The sequence below is a fragment of the Idiotropiscis lumnitzeri genome, chromosome 1 (genome assembly GCF_059441095.1).
Source record: "Idiotropiscis lumnitzeri isolate Australia: NSW breed Sydney's pygmy pipehorse chromosome 1, RoL_Ilum_1.0, whole genome shotgun sequence".
In the NCBI taxonomy this organism is placed as follows: Eukaryota; Metazoa; Chordata; class Actinopteri; order Syngnathiformes; family Syngnathidae; genus Idiotropiscis; species Idiotropiscis lumnitzeri.
Genome location: NC_142391.1, coordinates 12,987,956 through 13,012,763, shown reverse-complemented (window position 1 = coordinate 13,012,763; position 24,808 = coordinate 12,987,956). Strand labels below are relative to the sequence as shown.

The following is a 24,808-nucleotide window of genomic DNA, read 5'->3' as shown; positions in this document are numbered from 1 at the left end:
TACGTTATCCTCAACAGGCAAACTGCTGAAATCAGAAGCTCACCCATACCTTTGTGTGTTCCGACTTTTGCGGTCTTGCACATTTGAATGATGTCAAATTCGCCTCATTCAGCAACTCCTTTTGTGACAAACAGAAAACATGCCGAGATAATATGTGTCAAACATTGAATACATTTTCATGATAATGTGCATTACCTCTGCCATTTGATGGTTCCTTTGCTTGAGCTCATCTAATATCTGAACCTCTTTTGGAATTGCGTACATGCTGTTTGGTACCTAACAAAGTGACAGGACTGGTAAACACATCACAAACTCAGCAATGTCAAATTAAAGAACTTGTTTTGATTGTTATTATAACAACACAAAAGTGAATATAGTGAAAATAGTCATACACTTGGCACTGTCCTGTATTTCTCCGGCAGAGAGCTGGGCTCAGGCTGTGGTCGAGTTGGTGGTTTACGATTATAAAAAGAGAACTCTTCAGGCTCAGTGGGTTTGGATGGCGCGATCGGCATCTGACCAGCTCCAAGCTTCCTTATGAACATCTCAATCTCGGAGCGACTCCTAAATGACAAAAGACTTTCAGAATTGCTGAACATTTTTAATTGAAGGCTTTCATTGACCACCTTTAGCACCTTAGCAGTGGGTCAATCCAGTTGTCCTTTACATATTCGCCATCATATATACAATTCAACTCATCTTCTATCCAAGTGGTGAGATTTCTAAAGAAGAAACGGAGGAACTACAAACACAGTTCACATTACATGATGTACATAGGAGATTAAATCTTGCAGTGCTAAAACATTCTTACTTTGTACATGTTCTCATCAATTTTCATTGATCTGACAATGTTGTTGAAAGCCTGAAGGCCAAGGTCATCGAAGTGGAATATAGTGAGGTAACAGATCACTGAAAGCAACATAAATACTTCATTGTTTCAATTCAAACTCAAACTATAGTTGAATTCACTCACCAGCAAAATGGCTGCGAATATCTTTTGATAGGCATTTCCCATCGTGACCGTAGAAGGAATTGATGATTATGTCCAGAATTTTCTTTTGCTCAATACATCCCGAAACAACAACGATTACAAACTCCCGATGTTGAGGTTCCATGTCCTGGAAAACATGGGCAGTAAAAGTATCATGTTAAAGTCAAATCTTGTTGTACTGCCAATCCCGTGTAAAAAAAAGTAGTGACAAATTAACTTGTATTTTCATTCATTTTTTTTAGCGCTGAGCTGGATGGAAACTATCCCCAGTGGCTTTGGACAAGAGGCGAGATAGACTTTGGACTTGTTGCCACCCAATCACAGACTACAATCGACGAAAAAACATTCACACTCAAATTCAATTATCCTGGCATACTTGTTTTGGGGAATGTTTCGTCTATAAAGAGAACCTATGTACTGTAAAGCCTACCATCAACCTTAGAAGCAGACAGATAACCACTAGTGTGCACTGTGCTGTCTTATTATGTACTACAATTATTGTGTATTTATTAATATACATTGTTTGTGCATACATTTTAAGTAACTACCAGAAATATATAAGTTGTCATTCATGCTTAATTGTTGCACACTTTTTGACTTGTTTTTTATTTTGTGTTTAATCTAAGTGCTGAAAATATGATTTCCATATTGCTGGTGTTGAGTGGAATCCTTGTGTGAGACCCAAAACATGCAATTTGTTCAACCATTAATATTACATCATCAACTTGAATAAACACTTTTCAACATTTTTATTTATTTTTTTTACAAATTCATCAATTTGTAAAAATGGCACACACGTGTGGACTGACCAATACATAGATTTGTGGAAAAAAAGAAGATAATTCATTCTGATCATATTGGCTTACTTTCAGATCTTTTGAAGCATCTTCAATAAAGTCGTCCAGCGTTTGTTTGCTCGCAGGGAACTGATCAATCAGCTCAATAGCCTTCTTGACAAGTGATCCAAAGCGTTTTGCCATTGTACCCCACCACAACGAACTGGAAAGTACGCAATAAGTTTAATTAAGGTGATGTAAAAAATGCATTCTCCGAATATATGAATTATATACAACCTTGCCTTAAAAAGGCCGATGTATTTGAAAGTCGCTTAGTCTGCTTGTTTTCCTCTTGTTGACATGGTGACACGTTGCGTAGCGACTATCGTGTCAACAGAAGAACCTCCGAAATCACATGTGGAAGACATTTGTTTTTAATGTTTATAATGAAAGACCCGTTGTAGTGGTTTTATTTTCATATTATGATCATTTCACAAGTTTAATGCATTGTTTTTTGAAATAGCAAGGTGTCAATATTGTGATCCTTTGTGAACTGCATAACAAAAATGACGTCATATGTTGTGACGTACGTTAAAGCCGCGTGCTGCCTTCCTGCTCCATTGGAATTTACGAAATCCAAATTAACCTCAAACATGCCACATCGCCCCGTTTAAACAAAGGAATTTACGCGTAAGATAATACAATAAGCCCCATTTTTATTTTCAGAAACGTCAGATAACTTCATTTAGTGGATCTTAAGGGGAGAAAAGCTGATTACTAAAAACACATGCAAACGGGTTTGACCACAGTTTCACAATGTATCGTCTGTCTCGCTAAAGCTGATTAAACTAATCAGATTTTCTTTGACCCTATAATGTACACAAAAAACATTGCCTCAATGTTGTGTCATTATATAAAGAAATGTGTTTTATTGGGAAAAAACGGGTATGATTAAAATAGTGCAAAGTCTGATTGTTAGCACAGACTTGTATTAGAATTGTTTCTCAAATAAAACATGATTTCTCCCGTCATTATTAAGGACATAAATTAGATTTATATCCTTCACATATAGCAGTCATATAGATTCTTGTGATTTCCGATGTTTTGAGAGCTGTACTTGAACGTATCACTTCCTGTGAAAGTGGGAGGTGAATGTTGTCAACGTGACTGTCATCAAGTAACGTCGGACGAGCTGCGAGCCGCGCAGACGTCGGCCAGTGCGCTCGCGACTTTGGAAGTGGCAGGACGGGGTTCGGCAGGCGGCAAACCCCGCAGGACGAGAAAATGCGGAAATAAGTCGTTGTTTCTGTGTATCCCCGCTGTCTGTCTTGAGGGACATTTTGTAGCATTTAGGACAACTTACCGTGTGTTGTTTTGTTTTATTTATTTTATCGTATTTTAATCCACCGTTGCTAGCTAGCTTAGCAACCAAGCGAAGCTTTCAGGCACACAGGCACTGCCGGAGAAGCGGACGAGAGCTCGGTGACAAAAGGAAGGTGGCGAGGTGACGATGAACCGCTTTCGAAAGTGGCTCTACAAGCCCAAGGTAAGTTCTCTGAAATCCACACTTCATGTCAGCCCATCGTTGAGCCATTTTGTGTGTATTTACCGGTTGGGAGTAAGCGGCGGCAGTGGGGCTGCTTCGGTTCGGCTCGGCTCGGCTCGGCTTGTCTCGGCTAGCCCGCCAGCGATGTCACACATCTGCTAACGTTAGCCGGCCGGCGCTTGAATCTTCACGTTGACATATGCAGCCCAGCTGAGTCCCCCTCCCTTTTGTTTTTGTTGACCCCTTTTGTTCAAGAGCCACACTGGAAAAAACATGTTTGCGTGAATGTCCAATCCCCCACCTATACACACCGCGCTCGCGCACGCACGCACACACTTTTTATTGTCACACGTATTGCTGCACTCTGATTGTTGACACTCCTGTTTTTTTTTTTTAAATCTATTTAGGACATGCGTGGGAAAAGTTGTGATCAATGGCGAGTTTTAAAAATAGTTTAAAAGATAGCTTTATAGAAATAAATAGTTTTATAAAAAAACTCAAATAAAGTTCACACATTTTTTTAATCGTGTTTTATACATTCGTAGATCAAATATTTTATTATTTTTTTAATCTCTATTTTATTCCATTTCTGGTCATTTAATTATAATTACTTAACAAAGTAAATACATTATTTGAATTGTCTAAATCCAGCACAGAGTGGTTAGAATGTCTGCCTCACTGTTGTGAGGTGCCAACATCAGCTCCTGCCTTTGTGGAGTGCGTGTTCTCTATGCTTGTGCATGTTTTCTGTGGACACTCCAGCTTTCCTACCACATTCCAAAAACTTGCTTCTTTGTTTAAATGAAAACTCCAATTTGAAGAGGTGGGCAATTTACTAAATTTTGCCGGTCTGTCATCAGTCCGTCATTTTTTTCACGCTGATCCAAACTGTAATCGTCAGCCGGTCGTGTTGCTTTGCTTTGTTTCTGTCGTCACTTCCGTCAATAAATGTGTCAGTAATGAAGCAATCAATTTCCTCTTCTGATCAACCTTATGTTTCTACCAAACGGGAAAGCATTATCCTTCAGAACTCAATTTTAGATTTATAAGGGCACCTGTTTATGTTGTGGAAATTTACTTAGGTATTGGGTATTTATAAGGTCACACACAGTACATCTTTTGGACCTATTTTTTTATTTATTTTTTATGAAATATGTATGTTGCTATAGCGATATCGATAATATTGCGACATTTAACATGCATTTAAAGGGGTGCTTCTCAAATAGTAGGTGGGACCCCCCTGGAGGCGCGCGGGGCGATGCTGAGGGGGGCGCGTGTGACCCTGGGGAACATACTTTTTTTCAGCCGCACTACAATCAAGTGTAATTGCACATCCACTCCAGTAGTTGGCAGTGGTTCTCTCATTCCCTATTGTGCACAGCTTGTATTAATTCTACGCTGTAGGATTGTTTTGCAACAAAATGCTGTTATTTATAGTTGTGGCTGAGAGTGGGTGGTGGTGGTGGTGGGGGGGGGGGCGAATTGTTTTCTTCTTGCTGGGAGGGCGTAACAGAAAATAATTGAGAATCATTGACTTAAAAAAATTAGATTTTTATTAATTTATGAAAGAAGTACTTTTTTTCATACAGCGAAATGAGCAAACTCAATATGTTCTTTGCTAATTCATCGAAATTCCCTTAGATAATGTCCAATTATTGGGTGGCGATGAACATTTGAGTTTGCATCTGACTAGTCGAATCCAATCACATGAGAAAATTATTGCATGTCTTTTGTGATATAGGCCATTATTGCAATCTCGATATTTTTCCGACATATCGTGCAGCTATCGTTTGATATGTATTTTTGTCTTACCACCGGTGGCCATTCACTTACCTGATATGACATATGATGATGGTTGGAACTCTTGGAAAATGAGTCAACAAAAATGGACTTTCATGTCGCTAAATGAGAAAACCTTGTTCAAGTAGTCATGATAATTGTGACCTTTCGTTGTCAACGAATGACCACTGAACCATAAAATTGCTGATGACGTTCTCATTGGTTCAATGAGTAATATTTAAGCCTCTGTGGATTTAAATCCTGCGTTGATGGCTAAAGTCTGGTCACATTTATACTTCTGAGAAGCCAGCGCCCTGCTAAATCTGCTGCTGTCAGGCCCTGTCATTTCTTTTGGAGTCAGGGGTTATTGGATTTACTGTAATTCTTCAGATCATGCAAGCAGAGCAAGTCACAGGTACCTTGTTCAATATTCCAGCTGCAGCACTTCTGATAAGTGAAGAGACGTTCCTTTTATTTTTGTTCTTTAAACTTTTTAGGAGTAGGGAATGTGAAGTACTTAATGCAACCTTTTGACTGTATATGTATGTAGTAGGCGTATCAATAATTCATATGCGCTGCATCATCACTATTCATTGTTTTTCCCAGAGTTTAAGCAGACTGCGTTTCTTCGCCAGAAGTCGATTAAGAATGATGTACGTGGTCGACTGCTTGACAGTAATTCTGTTCTTTTTCTATTTATAGTGACCACTGTGAGTAACGGTCCTATTGAAAGTCTTGTGTAACACTTTAACTGTACATTATTGTAATGTACAATCTTTTGGAGCACCAACAAACGTTCGCCTAAAATGAAACCAAACTAATTAATTGGTTAGACTTGTTTTAGTCGATTAAAAAGAAAAGAGTAATAAAAACAGAAGATGCTAAGCTTGTTATGCGGTGTACTCTCCACTCAGATTCACAGAAAATTCATTTTAATATGCCTGCACAGTAAATTGGTATAACAACTGCTTTTAAAAGGTTTTCAGTCCACCATAATATTGGTAAGTTGTGTAAATTCTGCGATCACATCCCAAATTTGTGTATTATGTTTTTTTATTTGTGAATTAATGAGAAGATTCAAATTTGGGCCACCGTTAAACTTTGAATTGCTAGCCGTAACGTTTTAAGTAACAATGCTAGAGGTGCAACGCTGAATCAATTAATCAACAAATAATCACCCGTCAAATTAATAGTTTAGATACATTTTTAAATTTGAAACTGTCCATCGTTGGAATTTTAGCTTCTCAATCGTAAATGTTTTCAGATTTCTGTAGTCCTCCGTAAAAGCAGTCTGATTATATTTGCATCAGTTGAATCAAAGTAAAACATTTGCATCAGCATAAAGCTACACCTACAGCCTCTTTAAACTTTCCGCTTATCCTCATGAGGGTCGCGATGTGCTGGAGCCTATGCCAGCTGACTTTGGGCGACAGTCGGGTACATCGTGGACCGGTTGCCAACCAATCGTAGGGCACACATAAACAAACAACCATACACACTCACATACACACCTAGGAACAATTTAGTCTCCAGTGAACCTACCAAGCATGTTATTTACGCTTTTCATCACCGCCCTTTTTTTTAATGTTTTTATCTTTAATATACTTGTTACTTTTCAAGCAGAGGACTTTTTTTGAAGCAGTAATTTTTAACTTTTAAGTAGAATAGTCGCTCTTACCTGGCAGTATTGACAAAATACTGAAAAGCCAATTAGTCATGTTTCTGACCACAGCTGGGCTTGGACATAAATATTGGTGCACACCGCCAGCATTGTCACAGTTATAGATTGGATTGCATTTAAATTGTTGCACTATCGTCTTATAGTCATCGTCTTTTCAACCAAGTCACTGCCATGGTCAGCATTAACGTGATCCTCTACGCTTTCAAGCAACCTGTTTTCCTTCAGTGTGAGTTCAGTAAAGTAAAGCAATTGTATCGGCCAGTATTACAAGACAACTGATGGAAAGGAATGTTTCTGATTACTTGTCCTGAAAATACTACTAATAAAAATTGCTCTGCCTTTTTCCGCTTTAGAGAAGTGTTACTTTGCAATCAGTCCCCATCCTATTTATAATTATTGTGACATTTATGATAGAATGCTGCATATCATTTTCATTTTACACAGATATTAAGTAAGCCATTTATTATTGAACGATGTTCTTTGGGCTGTAGAGAAGTGTTATATCAGCATGTCTCCTTGACTGAAGCAGAGATTGCACAGTCACTGGCTTGACCTGGCTTGGATTTAGAAGCAGAAAAGGCTACTGTCTCCCGAGCTATCGATTCATCAGTGACGTACTTGAATGTTTTCCAGTGAGTGACGGCTAGAGAGTGTGTGACACGGATAAAATCTGCTGTTTTTTTCCCGGTTGTCCCATAGACGTCCATGAGACAAACTCATCTGTTATCAGTCTGTTGGGATCATGGCTCACCCTGTACTCTTGCTCTCGGCTGCCTCCGGAGCATGCTGCGAACATACCTGTAAAATTCCCACTCCCACTAAGAGAAACATGCTTGGATGTTGTGAGTATAAAAACTTGAGCAGCATAAATGCATTTTTTTTAATGATGTACCAAACCTGGTTGCATCATTATTAGTTGGGTGATGTTCAACTCCAGTCTTCTAAGGAGCCGAAATATGAGAACAAACTATGTCTTACTTTTATTCGAGATTGTGCTTTTCACGTTGAGTTAAACAAAAATCAAAATCCTCTGAGTCTACAACATTGTGTACATTATGAGTAGTTGTTGTTTAGTTAATTGTCTCTGTGGAATTCTGTGGTATCCTACCAGCAACAAAATTGCCCCAACAATGACACAAGCGCGGTTAAAATAACAATGACTCACTGGCGATGAAAATGTGGTGTTCTGGATATTTTAATCATAATCATGGGCCACCATACCCAAACAGGTCTAAAACGAGCAAAAACACTTGAGATCTATGTTTGACAACATACTGCTGTTGCTGGTGGCTCCGATAAGAGAAGCGTCTCCGTGGAAGCTTCATGGATGCTAGCAGACGAGTCCAAAGTTAACGAAACGCTAACGACTTGACTTGATTCTGATTGCTGATAGTTTTAATGGACTCATATCAGCGGTGAGGCCAGACGAAGCAATTGACAAGCGGCTCTCCGGCTTGGCACACAAGCGTTGGTGGATGGAACAGCAACGTGCTGAGCAGTGGCTAGTATTGCTTCATATTTAGCTCTCTTTCTGTGTTGTTGTTGTTTTTTTTTAGGTCCCATTCTGCTTCGGGGCCAGCCAGTAATTGATTTGGTGTCACTTTCCTGGATTTAGGCCGCTCACCTTTGGTCAGAGGCGATTGAAGACTTTTTTTTTTTTATTCATTTTCTGAGCCCGGGTTTGGTGACAGAATGAGGAAAGAGAAGCGGCCGTGGTGTTTGTGAGATTTAAAGGTAGAACACAGATACTGCTTACCACAGGGGGGGAGGTTGATGTCATTGGCAGTAATTAGTAGACGCCCTAATCAAAGGCTTTTTTTGTTCACTGTCATGAACAGCATTTACCATTACCATTTTTAAGTCTAATTTCTTTCTAACAGCAATTTTAGGGCTGAAAATGTCTTTCTGAATGTTCTTATTCTGAATTTCTTTCAATCAGTCAAATATTGATCAGAATAATGCTTCCCAGGAGAGTGTGAATACCCGAGGTCATTTTCTTCTTTAGACTGCAAACTAGATGAGACTGAATTGACAGAGCATTCAAGATGCAAGTAGTTATTTTGCCCTTCCCTTGTTATGAATACAGAGATGAGACAGATCATATATGAATAATTGTAAAACTCCACAGCTGAAATTCTATTATTAGTTAGTTAGATCAGAATCAACAGATTTGTTGCTACTTGTATAAGGTTACTGTCCTGTGAAAAACATTTGTCCAATTTTTGATTTTTGTTTAATTTTCACGTTAACGCAATGTCTGTAATGCAGAAACCCCATTCACGTAAAAATAAGATAAATGAAAAAAAAATGGATATATATTTTTAATAGGACAGCAATGATAGGGTACCTTAGTTTTGTATATTGTCGCCATTGACACATTTGATAGTAGCTTGAGTTATTAGATTTGCAAAATATTTTACTGCGAACAAAAAGCCTGTTTGCAACAACCAACAGCTGAAAAACATGTAGTTTCTTGTATATAATTTTAAAAGGATATAAAACACAAATGTTTTCAATTAACAGCAAAAGATAACGGCGTGCTTATATGTACGTTCAATCATTTTTATTCCTCTTCTTTTTTTTTTTACTTTTAATTTAACATCAGCATAACTTTCAATTCAACTTGGAGGAGCCAGCTCTTATAGTGGGGCCTCCTAACCCACATCGCCTTGGACCACCACAGCTTTACATCCTGCTTGGCATCATAATCCATAAATTGTAGCCCCTCGACACTGAAAAAGATAAATGAAGCGGGCACATATGCTCCCTGAAAAAGTGGGTGACTTTTAACCACAATTTCTTATCTAATTCAGTGGTTGCGTTGGAGGAGCTTTAAAACGTATACGCACGTTTAAACACAACTGCATAAAATTCTTACTCCCACATTGTGTGGGGAAAAAATTTGCTTATGCGACCTTTCTTTATCGCAGTCTTGAGCCCTACATAAATTAGATATTTTTAAAAACAAACAATTTGAGTTGATGACACTGTGCCCCTGACAGACACTGACAAACACACTAAGAAAAAAAAGTACTGTAGCAAGCCATTAGGTCAGAATGTTCACAGAGAATTGTCGCTTACTGTCGCCATCACAAACATCCGAGCTGGGCTTTTTCTGGCCAGTTAGAATCAAAAAGATGTGAGCCGCTGCAAGCTTTTGGGTCCCGGCTGCCGTTGTGTGTCATTTGCAGCAGCCTGCTCAGTGTCTTAACTCTGTCACTGTTTATAAAAGTGAAAGGAATGTGAACAGATTTGGCCTCGATGTGAGCCATGCACATCCTCCAAGAAGGCAGAGTGGCTGTAAGTCATTTTCGCACAAAGTAATCATGGAAACATAAAGGTGCATTTGGCTGATTTGTTATCATATGCAGGATAGCGGTCCATGTACTTTGGCTGTTGCTCGTCGCGGCTCGCCCCCGAGGTCTGAGACTCCAGCAGAAAATGAGAATTTGGTGCCTTGTTTCTAACTCCAGATCAGGCCCACATTTCTATCAATTCAGTGTCGACATCTGCTCCAACTGATAAGTGGCAACACTCGAGGCAGTTTATCAGAGTTCTCTTCACTCCCCGAAGCAACAGAAACACTTTGAACAACTTTATTATTTGTAAACAGAATTTGGTATCTAAAACCGCACAGGTTCTCTCTTATGTTAGGTTGGCACTTTTCCTGCTTTTGAGGGAAACCTGTTTCTCGAAGATTCATACTCGCTGGTTTTGTGAATTCACGTCTAAAATGCAACTTCACCATTGTCGCTGCAAACCAACCAAAACAGCCAGTTCTGGATTGTATAACCAGATTATTTGTTGCATAAGAGCTTGGATTCGGATGCTGGCAAACAGGGTGTCTCCACGTGACACCGCTAAACAGTCAGGGGACCCGGAATACACCTTCAACCAGATCCTCTCCCCTTGTGTGTGCTGTCCTGATAGATGTAAGTACCAGACACATACAGAGGTCACTGCTTTGTCCAAATGTCACATCAGGACAATCTGCATTGACGATGCACAGCTTAAGCCATCATTCCAGATGGTTGGATCACTCTGAGTCAGTGGACTGAGATGAGTCTAGTAGTCTGATGTGGAGCCAAATCTTCATCCCGCTGATAAGAATAGATTTGAGCAGTTGAGATATTCCTGAGCTTTCTATAGTTAGACAACACAATTGTGAATCATGCAACAGCTGTGAAGCAATCAACCAACATGACCGAATCCAGTAAGCCCACCGTGACATTTCGTTAAAAAGTACTCTATTTAGTTTGGGTCTTAAAGTCATTCTTGCGTTCAACACTGAGTCTTAAATAATAAATGAGTTGATGAACCAATGTCCCCCAAAAACATTTACATGGGATCCGTGTATGGCAGCCAGAAGCCAGCAAATGGGGCTTTGAATAGAATTCTGAGGGTAGAATAAGGTCTCTTTTCAAGCCTTTAAGTGGGTTCAATGTGCATACGCCGGTGGCATAAATGATATTCAAGTGTCTGGTAGCTCTCACCAGCTTTATGCTTTGAATGGAAATTAAGTGTAGAATTTGAAGACCTTGGAGAGTGCAGAAATGACAGAAAATGCTGATGCTGTGCCGTGGCAGACACTCAATTTGAACAGACACTGCCGTGCGCTAATTTATGTATCACAAAAGTGCAGGAAATGCAGAATCCTTGTAAATTGTGTTGGTCTGAAAATCATTTTCGCACCACTGCGGACTGCATCATCTTCAGAGCAGACAACAGTGGCCGACAGTGGGAGTATCACAGGCGTATGTCACACCACAAGGGACGACGAGAGTTTGTCAAATCATGTCCTTACTTAACGCCAGGTAGAGCTGTCGTTGGTGGTGATGACGTAAGATCATATACCCGCATGATCACTCCTTTCCGAATCTTTGGTGTTGCATTGTAACAATACAATGTCACATTTTTCCAGTAGTGGGTGGGTGGGTTATGGGGCAAGCCAGTCCAACTCAGTTGGTGGGGTTGGAAATCAGCAAGAGAGCATCCGTGCATAAAAAGGAAATATTCAAAAACGGTGAGCCAGAATAGGGCAAAAGCATGATGAGAAATACTGCGTCACATGTGACGGCTTTATGCGTTACAGGATTTCACTGATCTTTGCACTTTTTTTTTTCCCCCTTCAGCCTCACTGTATGTGATCCAAAGATCGTCTACCTCGTAATGAGGGAATATCTGATCAGTGTCGTTCCCAGTTTGTGTCTTCTGATATGATCAAGCACTGCTTCAGATATGTGACTCTCCCATTCCCTTCATTTTCTTTGTTCAAATTGTCATCACGCTTGAACCGTGATGTGTGATACCAGCCTAAATGAAGCATACATCTTGGATGTCCAAATGAGGATGAGTTTGTATTTTGGCAACAGGCAAAATGCGTAGGCAAGAGGACAATAGCTGCGTCAGCGACTTCAATATAGTGACATCATTCGAGTGCAACCCACAAAGAACTCCACACAATGAACCAAGTTCATATTATTTAGTCTTTTTTTATTCTTCCTGGCATGTGGCTGCTTCTTACAAGAAGATGGACTTCATTTATGGAGACTTAAAAAAAATGGATCAGCATAGTTCACAACTTTGGACTGTCCAAACGCTCCGCTGTTTGATTGAAACAACGTTATTGCCACTCAGTGTTAGAAGTCATAGACTTCACAATTTCCTTCGTTAAGCCTGATCTCTAATATTTACGGAATCCTCATTATTTCATGCTACTTTAGAGATGCAGCATCTTAAGTGTCTTTAAGTTCCAGTGCATCTTGAACACTGGCTGCCTTTTACTTAGTTTCTCCCGTGATGCGCTGCTGCAAGAATGTTCTCGCTTGTATGAGGAATGTAGCAGGAGGCGGCTTTTGGATGTGTCAGACACCATCTTATTTCTTGCTGCACACTGGACAATATGCTTCAGAAAAAGATCATTCAGTTTCTCCTTCTGCTTAATTTCTTCGTGGTCACTGTGACATTTGTGTCACAGAACCCCCCCCATTGTTGTTAAGTGTTGTCAATTAAAGCCTGGAAACATGTGATATCACTGGAAAATATTAGACATTCATAATTACTCCAAATCGACCCTTTAAAAAACATGACATTGACCAAATGGAGGTGTTTTGAAGAGCTTATTTTAAAAAGCACTGAATGCATTTCTTCTCAAAGTACCGATGCGACAAGCATCCCCGCTGCAGCTTATATCTCTGTATACAGTACTTGCTGTTTGTTTCATTATTAATGAGCGTGAGTGAGGGAACAGCGTTGTGTATCATATTCAGGGAGAAGGTTCACAAGGGAGCGGATCACGCAACAGGAAGAGCACTGCAAACTTGAGGGGAAAGCACCTGTGAGAGATTTCTCCATTACAGTACGACTAATGTTCCATTTGATGTCATAAAAAACACTTTCACTACACCGCAGGCAAAAAGACAAATGGCTCTCCCAGTCCGCCCAGTCATGACGCTCTTTTAGCGCCTGAGCTCCTGTATTATCCTTTGGTTTCTCGGGGTGTGTGCGTGCGTGAGATGCTGCATGTCGGCATGTGGTCACCATTTTCAAATCCATTAACCTTTCGGTCTATCTGAGCCCTCCCTTGATTTTGTGCCTGTGTGCGCTTAGTTTGTCTTTTGTCCTCTGAATTTGAGCATGTCGACGTAATCCTGTTTTCTTTGAAATACATGCACAGCTAAGTGATTATATTATTCTCTCCTTTTTTTTTTTTCCTTGTGCAATGTGTTTTCACTCAACCAATACATGCTTTGCTTCCACTGCGCCGTTGGTCCCAACACCTCCAGTGCACGGTGAGCGATAATGACACAAATGCTCTACCGGGGTTAGGTTCACTAATTACGCCTACTCTTCTGGGAGCTTTCACTGTATTAAAGCCTTTGTCAATTCGCCTAGTGACAATGAATACTAAATATGTCATTTCCGTTGCCCTAAAAAGAAAAATCTCAAACTACATTGGCTTGCGTGATCTAGAATTTGCACATAAGCTACAACAAAACAACTGGTGAGCGGCGTGCCCTATATAGCTGGTTTTAATTTTAACTCCTATTCATCACTTTTATTCAGCTTATGTGTGCAAAGAAAGTATTCAATTACCTCTTAATTGCCTATGCATCATTTGTAAATTAACATATAGCCCAGTTCTGCTGAAGAATAAACAGATAAGTATGTTTTTATCTGACATCGTTGTTATTTATATAGGAAACCTCTTAACAGTACTGGAGGCATACAAGCGGGTATACGCTCTTCTTTGAGGACTCAAATGTGGAGTTTGGATGGATGAGTACTGCCTCAATCCCGCTGATGTATAAGAATTGATGCGCACAGGATGCTAAATCGTGGTTTTACTTTGGTGGAAAGACCCCATTGGGGATGATGTGATGTCAAGCCATTTTGTCAGTAGTTTGTTCTGATTCTTTTCAGAGGACGGACCCACAACTTCTGGCTCAGTTCTACTACGCTGACGATGAGCTGAACCAGGTGGCCGCTGAACTGGACAGCCTCGATGGAAGGAAGGACCCTCAAAGATGTACGCTACTGGTCAACCAGTTCCGCTCCTGCCAGGTGAGCTCGCGCTGCCTTTCGTTGGAAATGTTGGATTTATGGTCTTTTTTGTTTGTGGTTGTTGAGATTTTTTTTTCTATGCAGAATGCAATTACAGTTGGTTTTATTTTGAAAAGGTTTAGAGTTTGTTTCTTATTTTTTGACTGTTTTTACTGTACTCTATAAAATCGTTTACACTAGATTTTAGAAGAATTAAATGTGTAGCTTGGATACTCATTTGCTTCTGTAGCTCTGCGTGAACCGGGATCACTTTGAGAACATTGTCACATGTTTGTATAACTTTTTAAAGACGCAAAAAATGAAAAAAATCTCCTGTTTTACTTAATTATTGTGTAAATGATTTCCACAACTTGCTTATTGCAATGCATGATAAAACTCTGATGTCAAGTCCATAACCAGGCCTTTTGAGTATTTAAAACTCTAGTAGTGTTAAGCATTTAATTTAAAAGTGAAATAAAATAACTGAATTGAGACTAATTGATTAGATGGTGAAGTATCATTGTACATATTTGCTTTACGCAAACCAACTGGCTGGACATTGTTTTTCGGACGACAAGCTGAAAATAGACACAGCACTTATCAGCCTCAGTCTCAAAATTGGCGAGGTGGTCTTATTGTTACCTTATCTAGGTCAAGTTTTCACATGAAACACGAGCTGATAAGGTGTGATATGTACAGAGTTCTGTGAGTGTGTTAGGAACTTTGAAAACAAGGAAACAGTCATTTTTATTAGTTAAGCAAGGCCTCTGGATCATGTGTTTAGTTAATGTGTGTCCAACAGTGGCTTCTTTAGGGAGAAACTGTAAATAGAGGCACCTTAGAGATCCGGTACAATGTGGAACGTAACACTTTTGCACGCATTTCATATAGTTGCACACAGTTACTCGATTAAAAAACAAGTCTTTATCAATCCAGCTATCCATTTTCTATTGAGCTTGTTCTCATTAGAGTCTCAGGTGAGGTGGAATTTACACTAACTGACAAGACCCAGGGCTGGACTGGCGCAAGAGAAATCGGCCCTGGCATTTTGACTTTGACAAGCCCGCCGGCCCGAATGACTCCTGGCTACCACGTAGCTCTGCTGCTGATGTTAATTGGTTGCTAGCTTGATGTCTATGTTTTAATTTCATGAATGGGCTGCTCTCTCTAAATTGTAGGCTGGTCTCTTGGCGTCAAATGGAGGCAAATATTTAAATAGCACCACAACACCTCCAAAAGATGCCGGCCCACTGGGCGTCTGGCCTAAAAGCCATATCGCCAGTCCATCCCTGGTGAAGAGGCAAGTCCACACGAGACTGGTCGTCAGTCAATCACGGCACACAACCAACCATTCACACCTTTGGACAATTTAGAATCACCACTTAATTTTAAATCCCTGTTTTCGGAACATGGGGGGAAGCCAGAGCACCTGGGAGAACTCGGGCAAATGCGGGGAGGACAAGCAAACTCCACACGGGAAGGCTGTAGCCGAGCTTTGAACCCCGGACTTCAGAACTGTGTGTGGATGTGTGAGCAAGCGTCTGTGTATAAAAAGCCTTTTTTCCCCCCCATGTTTGCATTGCATGGGTGACTTGGTTTTCATTATGCTGGCGTTAGTGTGCATTGTTAGCTCTGGCTGTGGCCCAAAATGTACATGATAGAGGTAATAGAGTCTTTGAGCAGTCAGGGCTGAGAGGCGCTTGGAGGGCAAGGCTGTGCATGAGTGATGGATGCAAAGCTGCATCATACTGAGAGAGCTGCAGGTGGTATCGGGGGGTCGTCATGTGGCCTGTTGTGCTCCAGCAGGCCTCCCAACGCCGCTGCACACCGGGCAATGCTTAATAAGGTCACCACTTGACCCCCAACAGTGCTTTTACCTTCTTCCTTTGGCAGTGTGCTTCTTTTTGTTTTGCTGCATCGCTTTTTATTTTATTTTGCAAGGTCTTATGTTGCAATAGATGGTTTCCCCCCAAATATTCCCCCTGAAAGCTTTTGAAGAATAAATTAGACCGCGATACCCGACAGCCTGGGGCACCAATAATAGCAGATGAGCCCACTCTGGCCAACAATTTACACTTGAACCGGCCGCCGCAGCTATCAGCTACTATTCACGGATCTCTCTCGGGGCTTCTGGCATTCTGCTTATGTTATGTCAGCCTGAGCGTTCTGCAATGGTTGTGTGTTTACATTTTCCAAAGATTGAATTTGGCATACACGAGAGACAGGTGTGGAAGAAGGTTGAAAGACAAGCAATGATGCAAATAAAAGCTGAAGGAAGAATGTCAAAAGAGGATTTGTAGCCGTTACTCGAGATGGCTATCACCAGTGTCCCCTGCTACTAGCAGCTTTCGGACACACCAACAACTCAAAATTGTAAAAGAATCAAATGGTCGAGCTTTCCATCTCAAAGCTTTTTAATCTTCCTCCTCTTGGCGTGCAGAGAAAGACGCAGTGCTACGCCTGACAAGATTACAGTGCACAGTGCCGCCACAGTTGAGTGAAAAGCTCATTGTAAGTCATTGTTATGGCTCTTGTACATGCCAGCGGCACATAAGCTCTTGATTAGCTCTCGCGGTGTGTGACACAGTATTTTCACAGCTTGAATTATGGACCTCATTTTAGTGTTTTTATTGAACGCCAGCGACCCTAATGGTGAAATACTCTCGTCAAAGTGCCTTCATGCACTTCCCAATCAATGATCGCCCAATGCTGCAATGGATGTCTTGAAAAGCTGTCATTAGCACTCATGTTTTGTTCATTATGCTTTTGTGACCGCGTGACTTTGCAGGACAATGTGCTGAACATCATCAATCAGATCATGGATGAATGTATTCCCTGTGACCGAGCCAACAGAGACTTCTGTGTCAAATTCCCCGAGGAGATTCGTCATGACAACTTGGCGGGGCAGCTCTGGTTTGGAGCAGAGGTACAGTATTCCCTCCGCATCAGTCTGGAGGAAAACAAGCCTCCGCCAAGACTGTAAAATCCAGTTTATTTCACGAGGATACATTTCCCACGTTGAAGTGTGAGACATCCGATTGTTAAAGAGGCTCCCACTGTTGTGCAGTGTTTAGCTGCAGGCTCCATCATCATGAACAGGGAGATAGAGAGTATAGCGATGAGACCCTTGGCAAAGGACCTGACTCGCAGCCTGGAGGAGGTACGCAACATCACCCGAGACCAGGCCCTGCGAGACCTCAATTTCTACACAGACCGCATGAAGGACGCACTGCGACATTTCGACAGCCTTTTTGCTGAGTTTGAACTCAGGTAAATTAGGAGCAGGTCTTCTTGGCAGTCGTAGCGCAAATAATAATTCACATTTGCCAACAACAAACCTTTGACTCAACTGCAAATGTCATCGCTTCCCTCTCTTGCATTGCAGCTATGTGTCAGCCATGGTGCCTGTCAAGTCTCCCAAAGAATATTATGTACAGCAGGAAGTGATTGTTCTCTTCTGTGAGACTGTGGAAAGGTGACTCCCCCCCCATCCCTACAAAAAAAAACACTTAACTTGTCCAACTTCCTATGAAATGTGCCACGTGCATGTGTTGTAGTTCTCAAACATTTTGCACCAAATGACACTAAATAAAAATCATGACAACATAAAAATATAGTAGCATAGTAGGTGTTCATTAAAAACCGGGACAGTGATTGTATTTTTAGTAGTATGCACATTTTGAACATTAACACTGTCCTTAAATGTAGGGAAAAACTGTCTTAGAATAATGATTCAATTAAAATGTATTGCACACAAAGTAAATGCAATGCACATAAATAGCACAATATATATATATATATATATATATATATATATATAAGTTTAAAAAATAATTCTTAAATTTTTCATACAACCCTTTAACCAGTATAGACAAAATACTCTAACATTTTTTTATGCCGTTGTTCCCTTCTGTCCCAGGGCGCTCAGACGAGGCTACCTCACACAAGACATGATTGATGACTATGAGCCTGCGTTGATGTTTACAATTCCCAGACTAGCCATTGTATGGTAAGTGTTGCTCGTCTTCACCAGACTTCCGGCCTTGCTCCTACTTCCAATCTTCATTAAGGATTTCAAATCTATTTTCAGCGGGCTGGTCGTGTACTCAGAAGGACCGCTCGACCTTGACCGAAAAGCAGAGGACATGTCAGAGCTCTTCCGCCCTTTTCGTACCTTACTGAAGAAAATCAGGTGCGGTTAATGAGTGCCATCATGAATTCCTCTACTTTACCACCAAAAATGTTGTGGTGTTAGAGCTACCTTTTATCGCCTTTTTAGAGACCTCTTGCAGACTCTGACTGAGGAAGAGTTACTGATGCTGGAGAGGAACCTTTGTATATCTCAGGATGGCGAGTTACCCACAGGCCAGGAGGAGGCCACGAGCAAAACACCAGCACCTATACAAGAAAATCAGTCCTCCTGCAGCCCCACTAATGTCACCTCCAAGGCAAGTGGTAATGAAGAGGAAAAGCATCTGTCTCCGTTGGTCTGTCCCAGCCACGAGGAGGAGTTGGCGGAAGTGGAAAAAGGCTGGGAGGAGGTGGAATCCGAGAAAGGGGAGCAGGCAGAAGACTTGCAGTGTGAGGAGGCAGAAGAGGCTGAACTCGCTTGTTCCATGCAATATGACGAGGAAGAACTGGAACAGCTCAACATGATGGTGTACCGCGTAGGAGACGAGATGTCAACTCTGCTGTCGCCTCCTAGTCAGGGACAGTCCCCAGCACACCGTCCCAACAGAGGTGAGATAGATAACGCTAGTGGGGCTTCCAGCACTGAGGCCTCCCCTCTCAGGGTTCTGAGGGGCCGTGGAAGGACAGAGGAGGAGGAAGACAGGGTCTTCTTCATGGAAGATCTGGACCCAGCAAGAGACTGTGTTACCAGCATCTCAAGAGAAGTCCATAATTGTGTTGCCTCGCCTTCTAAAACTCCAAAGTCTGCTCATCCTTTGCAACGTAGTCCAGCTGTGCGGTCGGACGCGGTTTGCAACGGTTGGCGCCCCGAGCGACCTTCAGAGCAGCCTTGTCTACAACCAGGACGTAAGAACACACAGTGTCTCAACGCAATGCGTCCCCCATCGCGCACATCTGCTCCCAGCTCTGAACCGCTGCCTTACACCAACGGGTTGGAGATGGGTTTAGAGGGCACAGTGAATGAAACCGCAGAGGTCATTGCCCATCGGATGGGCGGCATGAAACTCTCGGCCACGGTCATTTTCAATCCTCGCTCCCCTAGCTTGACGGAGCTGGCGGCGGACAAGATGCTACTGCCTCGCCCCTCTCCCTCTGAGATTGAACCCTGTGGTCCGCTGGTGGCCACTCACTGCTTGCTTAACTCTTGTGTCTGCTGCGGTAGTTGTGAAGATGCCCATGAGGATGCCATCACCTCAGAAACCGCAGGGCTCGGGTTAGGCCTCACTCTAAGAACAGATAAGCAATGTAAAAGCGCAGCCGCCGGCGCTGTCATCCAGTCCTCCGCTTGCCGGCTGGCCCCACGAGGCCGCGAGTGCTTCAGTAGAAGAGAACTCTGCCAGCTGTCCCACGCTTCTTCCCGCTGCTTGAACCAGCCCCTGGAAGAGGAAGGAAGAGATGAGCTATGTGAGATGTGCCTGGTGGGCGATCCGCGACCGGGGCATCACAGTCAGAACTGTGGCAACAACACAGGGGAGGAACATTCGCCATGTCACTATCAGGAGAGGACGGAAACGAGGCAACACGCAACTGGAGGCCTGCTGAGGGACAAGGACAAGCAAGGAATTAAGGAATCCAAGAGGGACACCAAAGAGGAGAGCAGGAAGGGCACAAGGTAAGTTGTCTTCTTCGATTCCGCCTACCTTGTATTTTTGTGTTTTTTTTGGTTTTTTTTTTTTCAATTTTGCAGTTTGTGCTTTTGTGTTTTCTTTCCTAATGTTTTCAATATTTCCTCTCCTGTCTGTACTGTTGTTTTTTAGTCTTCACAACTCCCCCCTCAGCTCTGTGTCAGGTAGTGACTGTGAGAGTGTGTCGGTCACCACGTGTAGTCTATCCAGCAGTGTTTACACTCCCAGGTAACTATAAGCAGCATCATATGGTAGCATAGTAGTATTTAATACCTGGCCAAAGCAGCAGATGATATTTTCTTTCAGTCTTCATTTATGGTATTCAGTTGTCTTTGCTGTCTTAAATCTCAACATCCTCACTCAATGAAATATGGATGGATGGGTGTGAATAATGTAGGGGACACTTGAGGGGTATAAACAGCTTCTCCTGCTCTGTCTTCCATTGCTTCCTGCAGTCCCGTCAGCAGCCTCACTCCCAGCTCAGGCACATCAGAGGACCTGGACCATGAGGAGGTCCGGCTCGCGCTACAAGATGCCAAGATGGCTGCCCGAAATAAGATTCGCTCACGCTTCCATAGCAGCAGCGACCTCATTCACCGACTCTTTGTTTGTATATCAGGTAAGGCCTTTCACAACGTGCTGTTCTCACATCCAATATTTTTATTGTCTTAATCAATTTTTGTAAATGTGAGCGACCTCTACACATAACGAGCAAAACTTTGCACTATGTGCTTACTATTCATATTTTGTCTTGTATCCTCGATGATTAACGCAGCACACCACAGGTGTAACGCCACAGATAATCCTTTCACCTCCCCTAAACTATATTTTTGTTGTAGTACCGAGACTAACCTGTAAGAGGCAGTGTTGATGCCTTGTTTTTTTTTCTTGACAGCATTTTTGCAAAAATCGGAAATAAAACTCTCTAATCTGATAAATAGATTGCACTTTCACTCCTTGTCATTTTTATTGCGGTGAATTACTTGGGAGACTTGTGTGTTCATATTTTATTTTTAAAACAGACAGATGGGCCAGGTAATTTATTAGGTTAAAAAAAAAAGTGTAAAAAAATGTTCATTCATCGTTGATTGCCACACTTAACTGTGTTATTTATAAATACATTAATTATTATTACAATGATACAATTATTACAATAAGTCAATAAACCAATCTTACAATCAGATAAATGCATTTTATACATTGTACCGTTGGTGAAATAGTTTATTTTAATGAAGTACTAAATAATTAATTTCTGTTATTCATAATTTATGAATAAGATCATTTTCAAATACATATGTAATTATTACTAATGGGTTTGATTGTATTATTTACAATAAATCAATCAACCAATTATTTAATGCGGTAAATGAATACAAAATAAATACATCTTAACTAACCAATTTCAAGATTGAAAATGGTTGAATTAATACAACATATATTACATCCGTCTTAAAGAATGAAGCAAGCCATATTTTGCCTCTGCATTATTGAAACACAACACACTCTATTTTTGTCAGGCCACAGTTCGAGCTTCCCAATTGGCTGTCGTTCAGTTTCGCATCACCCTCATGGAGTCTGTGGCTCGGCCCAACTCGGTGTTGACCACATAGCTAAGGATAGGCCATCTGATATTGAACAGTTTTAACATTTACTATTGCCATCCCAACTATTTTCCGAACAGATGGGGAGGAAAAAAAACTTCTCAAGAAACCCCACACCACAGAATAATTTCTCAGGATCATCTTTCAGAGACATCCGAGAATTGGGCTTTGATTGCAAGGAAGCGGAAATGTTGCCTGATTGTTAGTATGCGTGTACCCTGCTTAACTTGTACAATTCGCCTCATTATTCAAATTTCCTCTGTTGCGGCATCTAGGTGTTGCTGATCAGCTGCAGACCAACTACGCCAGTGACCTTCGCAGCATTCTCAAGACGTTATTTGAGGTTATGGCAACAAAGTTTGAGCAGGGAGACAACGATAAGCAAAAGAAAGGTTGGGACCAAGTGTGTTGGACAAAGTCTTCAACTGTCACTGGAGGGGCAGGGGGAGAGAAAAATAAATTAATAATACTCTGCTCAGTTTTAGTTTGTTTCTCTGTGGTGCCCAGCAGGTCCTGTTCTGCGAAGTGCCGTACTTGAGGACTGTGCTCTCTGTCAGGAGACCATTTCCTCATCAGAATTGGCAGCCAAGGCCCGCGAGGGCAAGTTTGAAGGTCAGCACAAACACAAACATTCGGAATGTAGTTGAAATGTCAGCCCATCCTTCTCGGATGCAGCCGCACTGAAGCCCTCGTTGTGGAAAGCCAAACGCACACCCGACGATGCAACCGGACGCCACTAAACAATTCAGTCACGTCGTCCAATCTGCGTGATTCTGCACAGTTTGCATGAGTTGCAACTTTTGGCTACGAGTCCAAATGTTGATTCACAAGAATTGCCTTACGCCGCCAAGCTGTACTTCTACCAAGTGAAAGTTTTGTGAGTCGTGTATAGACTGTTTAGCAGGGGTCTGCAATCTTTTTTAATCTGAAAGCTACTTCTCGGGTACTGATTGACCAGTTTGTTACGCAGTTCTAAAATAAAGGAATTTCTTCAAATTACATTTATAGAGGTTACTAATAAGTATTGATATTCATCTTTGTGAAGGAATTCGTCACATTTATGATTTCTCACAATGATCAAACAACGTAGAAAATGGATAAATATGATTGATTTCTTTAAATCTCTAGGTTTAAAATGTACAAATTTCAAATCAAATATACACTACTCACAAAAGTGTGACTTTCAGCTTTAGGGTGGAATTTCAGAATGAACCTAAATGTACTATAATCTTTACAGGTGAGCTTAATGTGACCTTCTCTAAACCAAAATAAATCCTGGTTCAATTAGATTTGGTGTTTAAACGGTCGTCACCATCATTTTGACACGATGAGACCGAGACGTCATCTAAGATTCACTGTATTTTTTATGAATTAAAACTGTACTTACTTGAACTGTTGTGGACTGTTTTGCAGATCCTCCTGACTGGGTTCCAGATGAAGTGTGCAGCTCCTGCATCGCCTGCAAGGCTCCTTTCACCGTAATCCGCAGGAAGCATCACTGTAGGAGCTGTGGAAAGGTACAATCCATTGCTCCCTTCAATGTGTTGATCCCTCAAACCCCTAACATGTGATACGTTCCCTCCTCTTAAGATCTTCTGCTCTCGCTGCTCCTCCCACTCGGCTCCATTGCCTCGATACGGGCAAATGAAGCCCGTGAGGGTGTGCACGCACTGCTACATGTTTCACGTCACGCCTTTCTACAGCGACAAGGCCAACATTTGAAGCACAGGCCACCTCGGCGAGAGCAAAGACCATGCGGAGATGCCTTCACAGTCAAAGTACGTGCTTGAAGAGTGAGAGGATGGGGCGGAAACCAAGAGACGGCCTCACCTGTTTCCGCAGTCGTTTGCCCGAATGGGAAGCAAATGCACACGCTCTTCACGCATGTGACTGTGAAGGTGTAATGATGCGGCAATCGCAGAATTTGAACTCGTATTGCGCAGCACAACATGAAAACAGGCCACCTTAGGAGTTTTATTTAATTTCATGCACAAAAGAATGGACTTCCTATTCTACAGCGAGCTTCCAACGTTGTGCCAGAGCTCCCACGGGACTCGGATTAGTAAAAGAATGTAAGTCATGATAAGTATGTAAATAAGGATCATTCTGGTCATAACCATACCACAATCTTGGTTGTTGCTATTCATTCGGGAATTGGTCCGAAATCCTCTCCACGCTTCCAGTTGTATTTACACTTTAGTGATAAGAGAGAGCTTTTGTATTGGAATTTTGTCACGCTTTCGATGGCAATGAATGTTAATGGGGAAAGACTTGATGGGCTGTGCCCATTACGCACTCCGGATGCTTCTTTGCTTATTCAATGGATAAAAGGGAGCTCATAGTTATAACCGTCTGGTCTGGAAGGCCCTCTAGTGGAGAGTTGACCTCTCTTCAATGCTCACTTTTAAAAGTGATCCGGAAGCCTTCTTCACAGGTGCTGACTTGCAGACTGCAAGGCCACTCATTGGTTTTCTTTCTCATTGTAGTGCAATAGTCTGATTACCATGATCAAACAAGCCATTTTTATGTGAGCGCATCGGTGTTGATTAGCTAAATGCTTTACATAACGACAATAGCTTGAGGTACATCCCACTGGATACACACCGGTCTCATTTGCATATGAAGTGCTCTGTCCTAAATATCCCTGCTTCCTTACAGTGACAAGCAATCTCCCACACGGATCATCATTGTTATGTTGTTCTAGTTCACTAGGTACTTGAGACTGGGCATTGTGTCATTCTGCTGGAACGCAAAGCAGCTTCTCAGGCATTTCATAATCAGGAACACGCTCTACTGTTGGATAGGGCTCATTGCCCTTAAAATTCAACTCCACTTTGGAAGAGTTTTGCTTTTTCTTTTATAAAGAATAAAAATGGCATAGAGAGCTATATCAATTTTATGTATATAAACAGGAAATCATGCAGTAATTTAAAGGTGGAATATTCTATTATTTCAAAGCTTGGTCTTATTTTGTCAAATTACACTACATTTCCTTGATGGGAGCAGTGTAATTTTTTTAATAATGTTATATAGTTTTAAATGCAATGTAAACTGAATAAATGATTTCTGGTTTAAA

At 41.5% G+C, this 24,808-nt stretch overlaps 2 protein-coding genes and 1 long non-coding RNA gene across 6 annotated transcripts in view; 2 read left to right on the top strand and 1 right to left on the bottom strand.

Moving 5' to 3' along the window:
• The window catches only part of LOC148343263 (uncharacterized), a 5,405-nt gene extending 3,984 nt beyond the window's left edge, over positions 1-1,421 (top strand). Inside the window, exon 3 of the long non-coding RNA XR_015846708.1 lies at positions 1,234-1,421. This is a non-coding gene — a long non-coding RNA (uncharacterized LOC148343263). The remainder of the gene's footprint in view (positions 1-1,233) is intronic.
• Positions 1-3,466, bottom strand: part of LOC148343262 (cilia- and flagella-associated protein 99-like) — a 6,817-nt gene extending 3,351 nt beyond the window's left edge. Inside the window, exons 1-9 of the mRNA XM_088317989.1 lie at positions 3,377-3,466; positions 2,065-2,170; positions 1,858-1,990; positions 974-1,118; positions 812-909; positions 636-742; positions 393-564; positions 196-276; positions 50-118 (exon numbers count right to left, since the gene is read on the bottom strand). Of these exons, the coding sequence (XP_088174115.1) occupies positions 50-118; positions 196-276; positions 393-564; positions 636-742; positions 812-909; positions 974-1,118; positions 1,858-1,971 (786 nt within the window). The 5' untranslated portion in view covers positions 1,972-1,990; positions 2,065-2,170; positions 3,377-3,466. The remainder of the gene's footprint in view (positions 1-49; positions 119-195; positions 277-392; positions 565-635; positions 743-811; positions 910-973; positions 1,119-1,857; positions 1,991-2,064; positions 2,171-3,376) is intronic.
• On the top strand, positions 2,941-24,808 carry zfyve28 (zinc finger, FYVE domain containing 28). 4 transcript variants are annotated; one of them, XM_088317955.1, is made up of 15 exons: positions 2,941-3,313; positions 14,196-14,336; positions 16,756-16,826; positions 17,104-17,241; positions 17,383-17,585; positions 17,701-17,790; positions 18,235-18,324; positions 18,406-18,507; positions 18,595-20,118; positions 20,264-20,359; positions 20,587-20,750; positions 22,008-22,124; positions 22,240-22,344; positions 23,146-23,249; positions 23,323-24,808. In XM_088317955.1, exons 2-15 carry the CDS (start codon positions 14,300-14,302, stop codon positions 23,452-23,454), a joined length of 2,973 nt encoding a protein of 990 aa, XP_088174081.1. In that variant the 5' UTR covers positions 2,941-3,313; positions 14,196-14,299; the 3' UTR covers positions 23,455-24,808. The 4 variants fall into 4 exon arrangements, with proteins under 4 accessions (XP_088174081.1, XP_088174073.1, XP_088174064.1 ...); XM_088317947.1 differs by lacking the exon at positions 16,756-16,826 and having other exon boundaries at positions 22,243-22,344; XM_088317938.1 differs by lacking the exon at positions 16,756-16,826.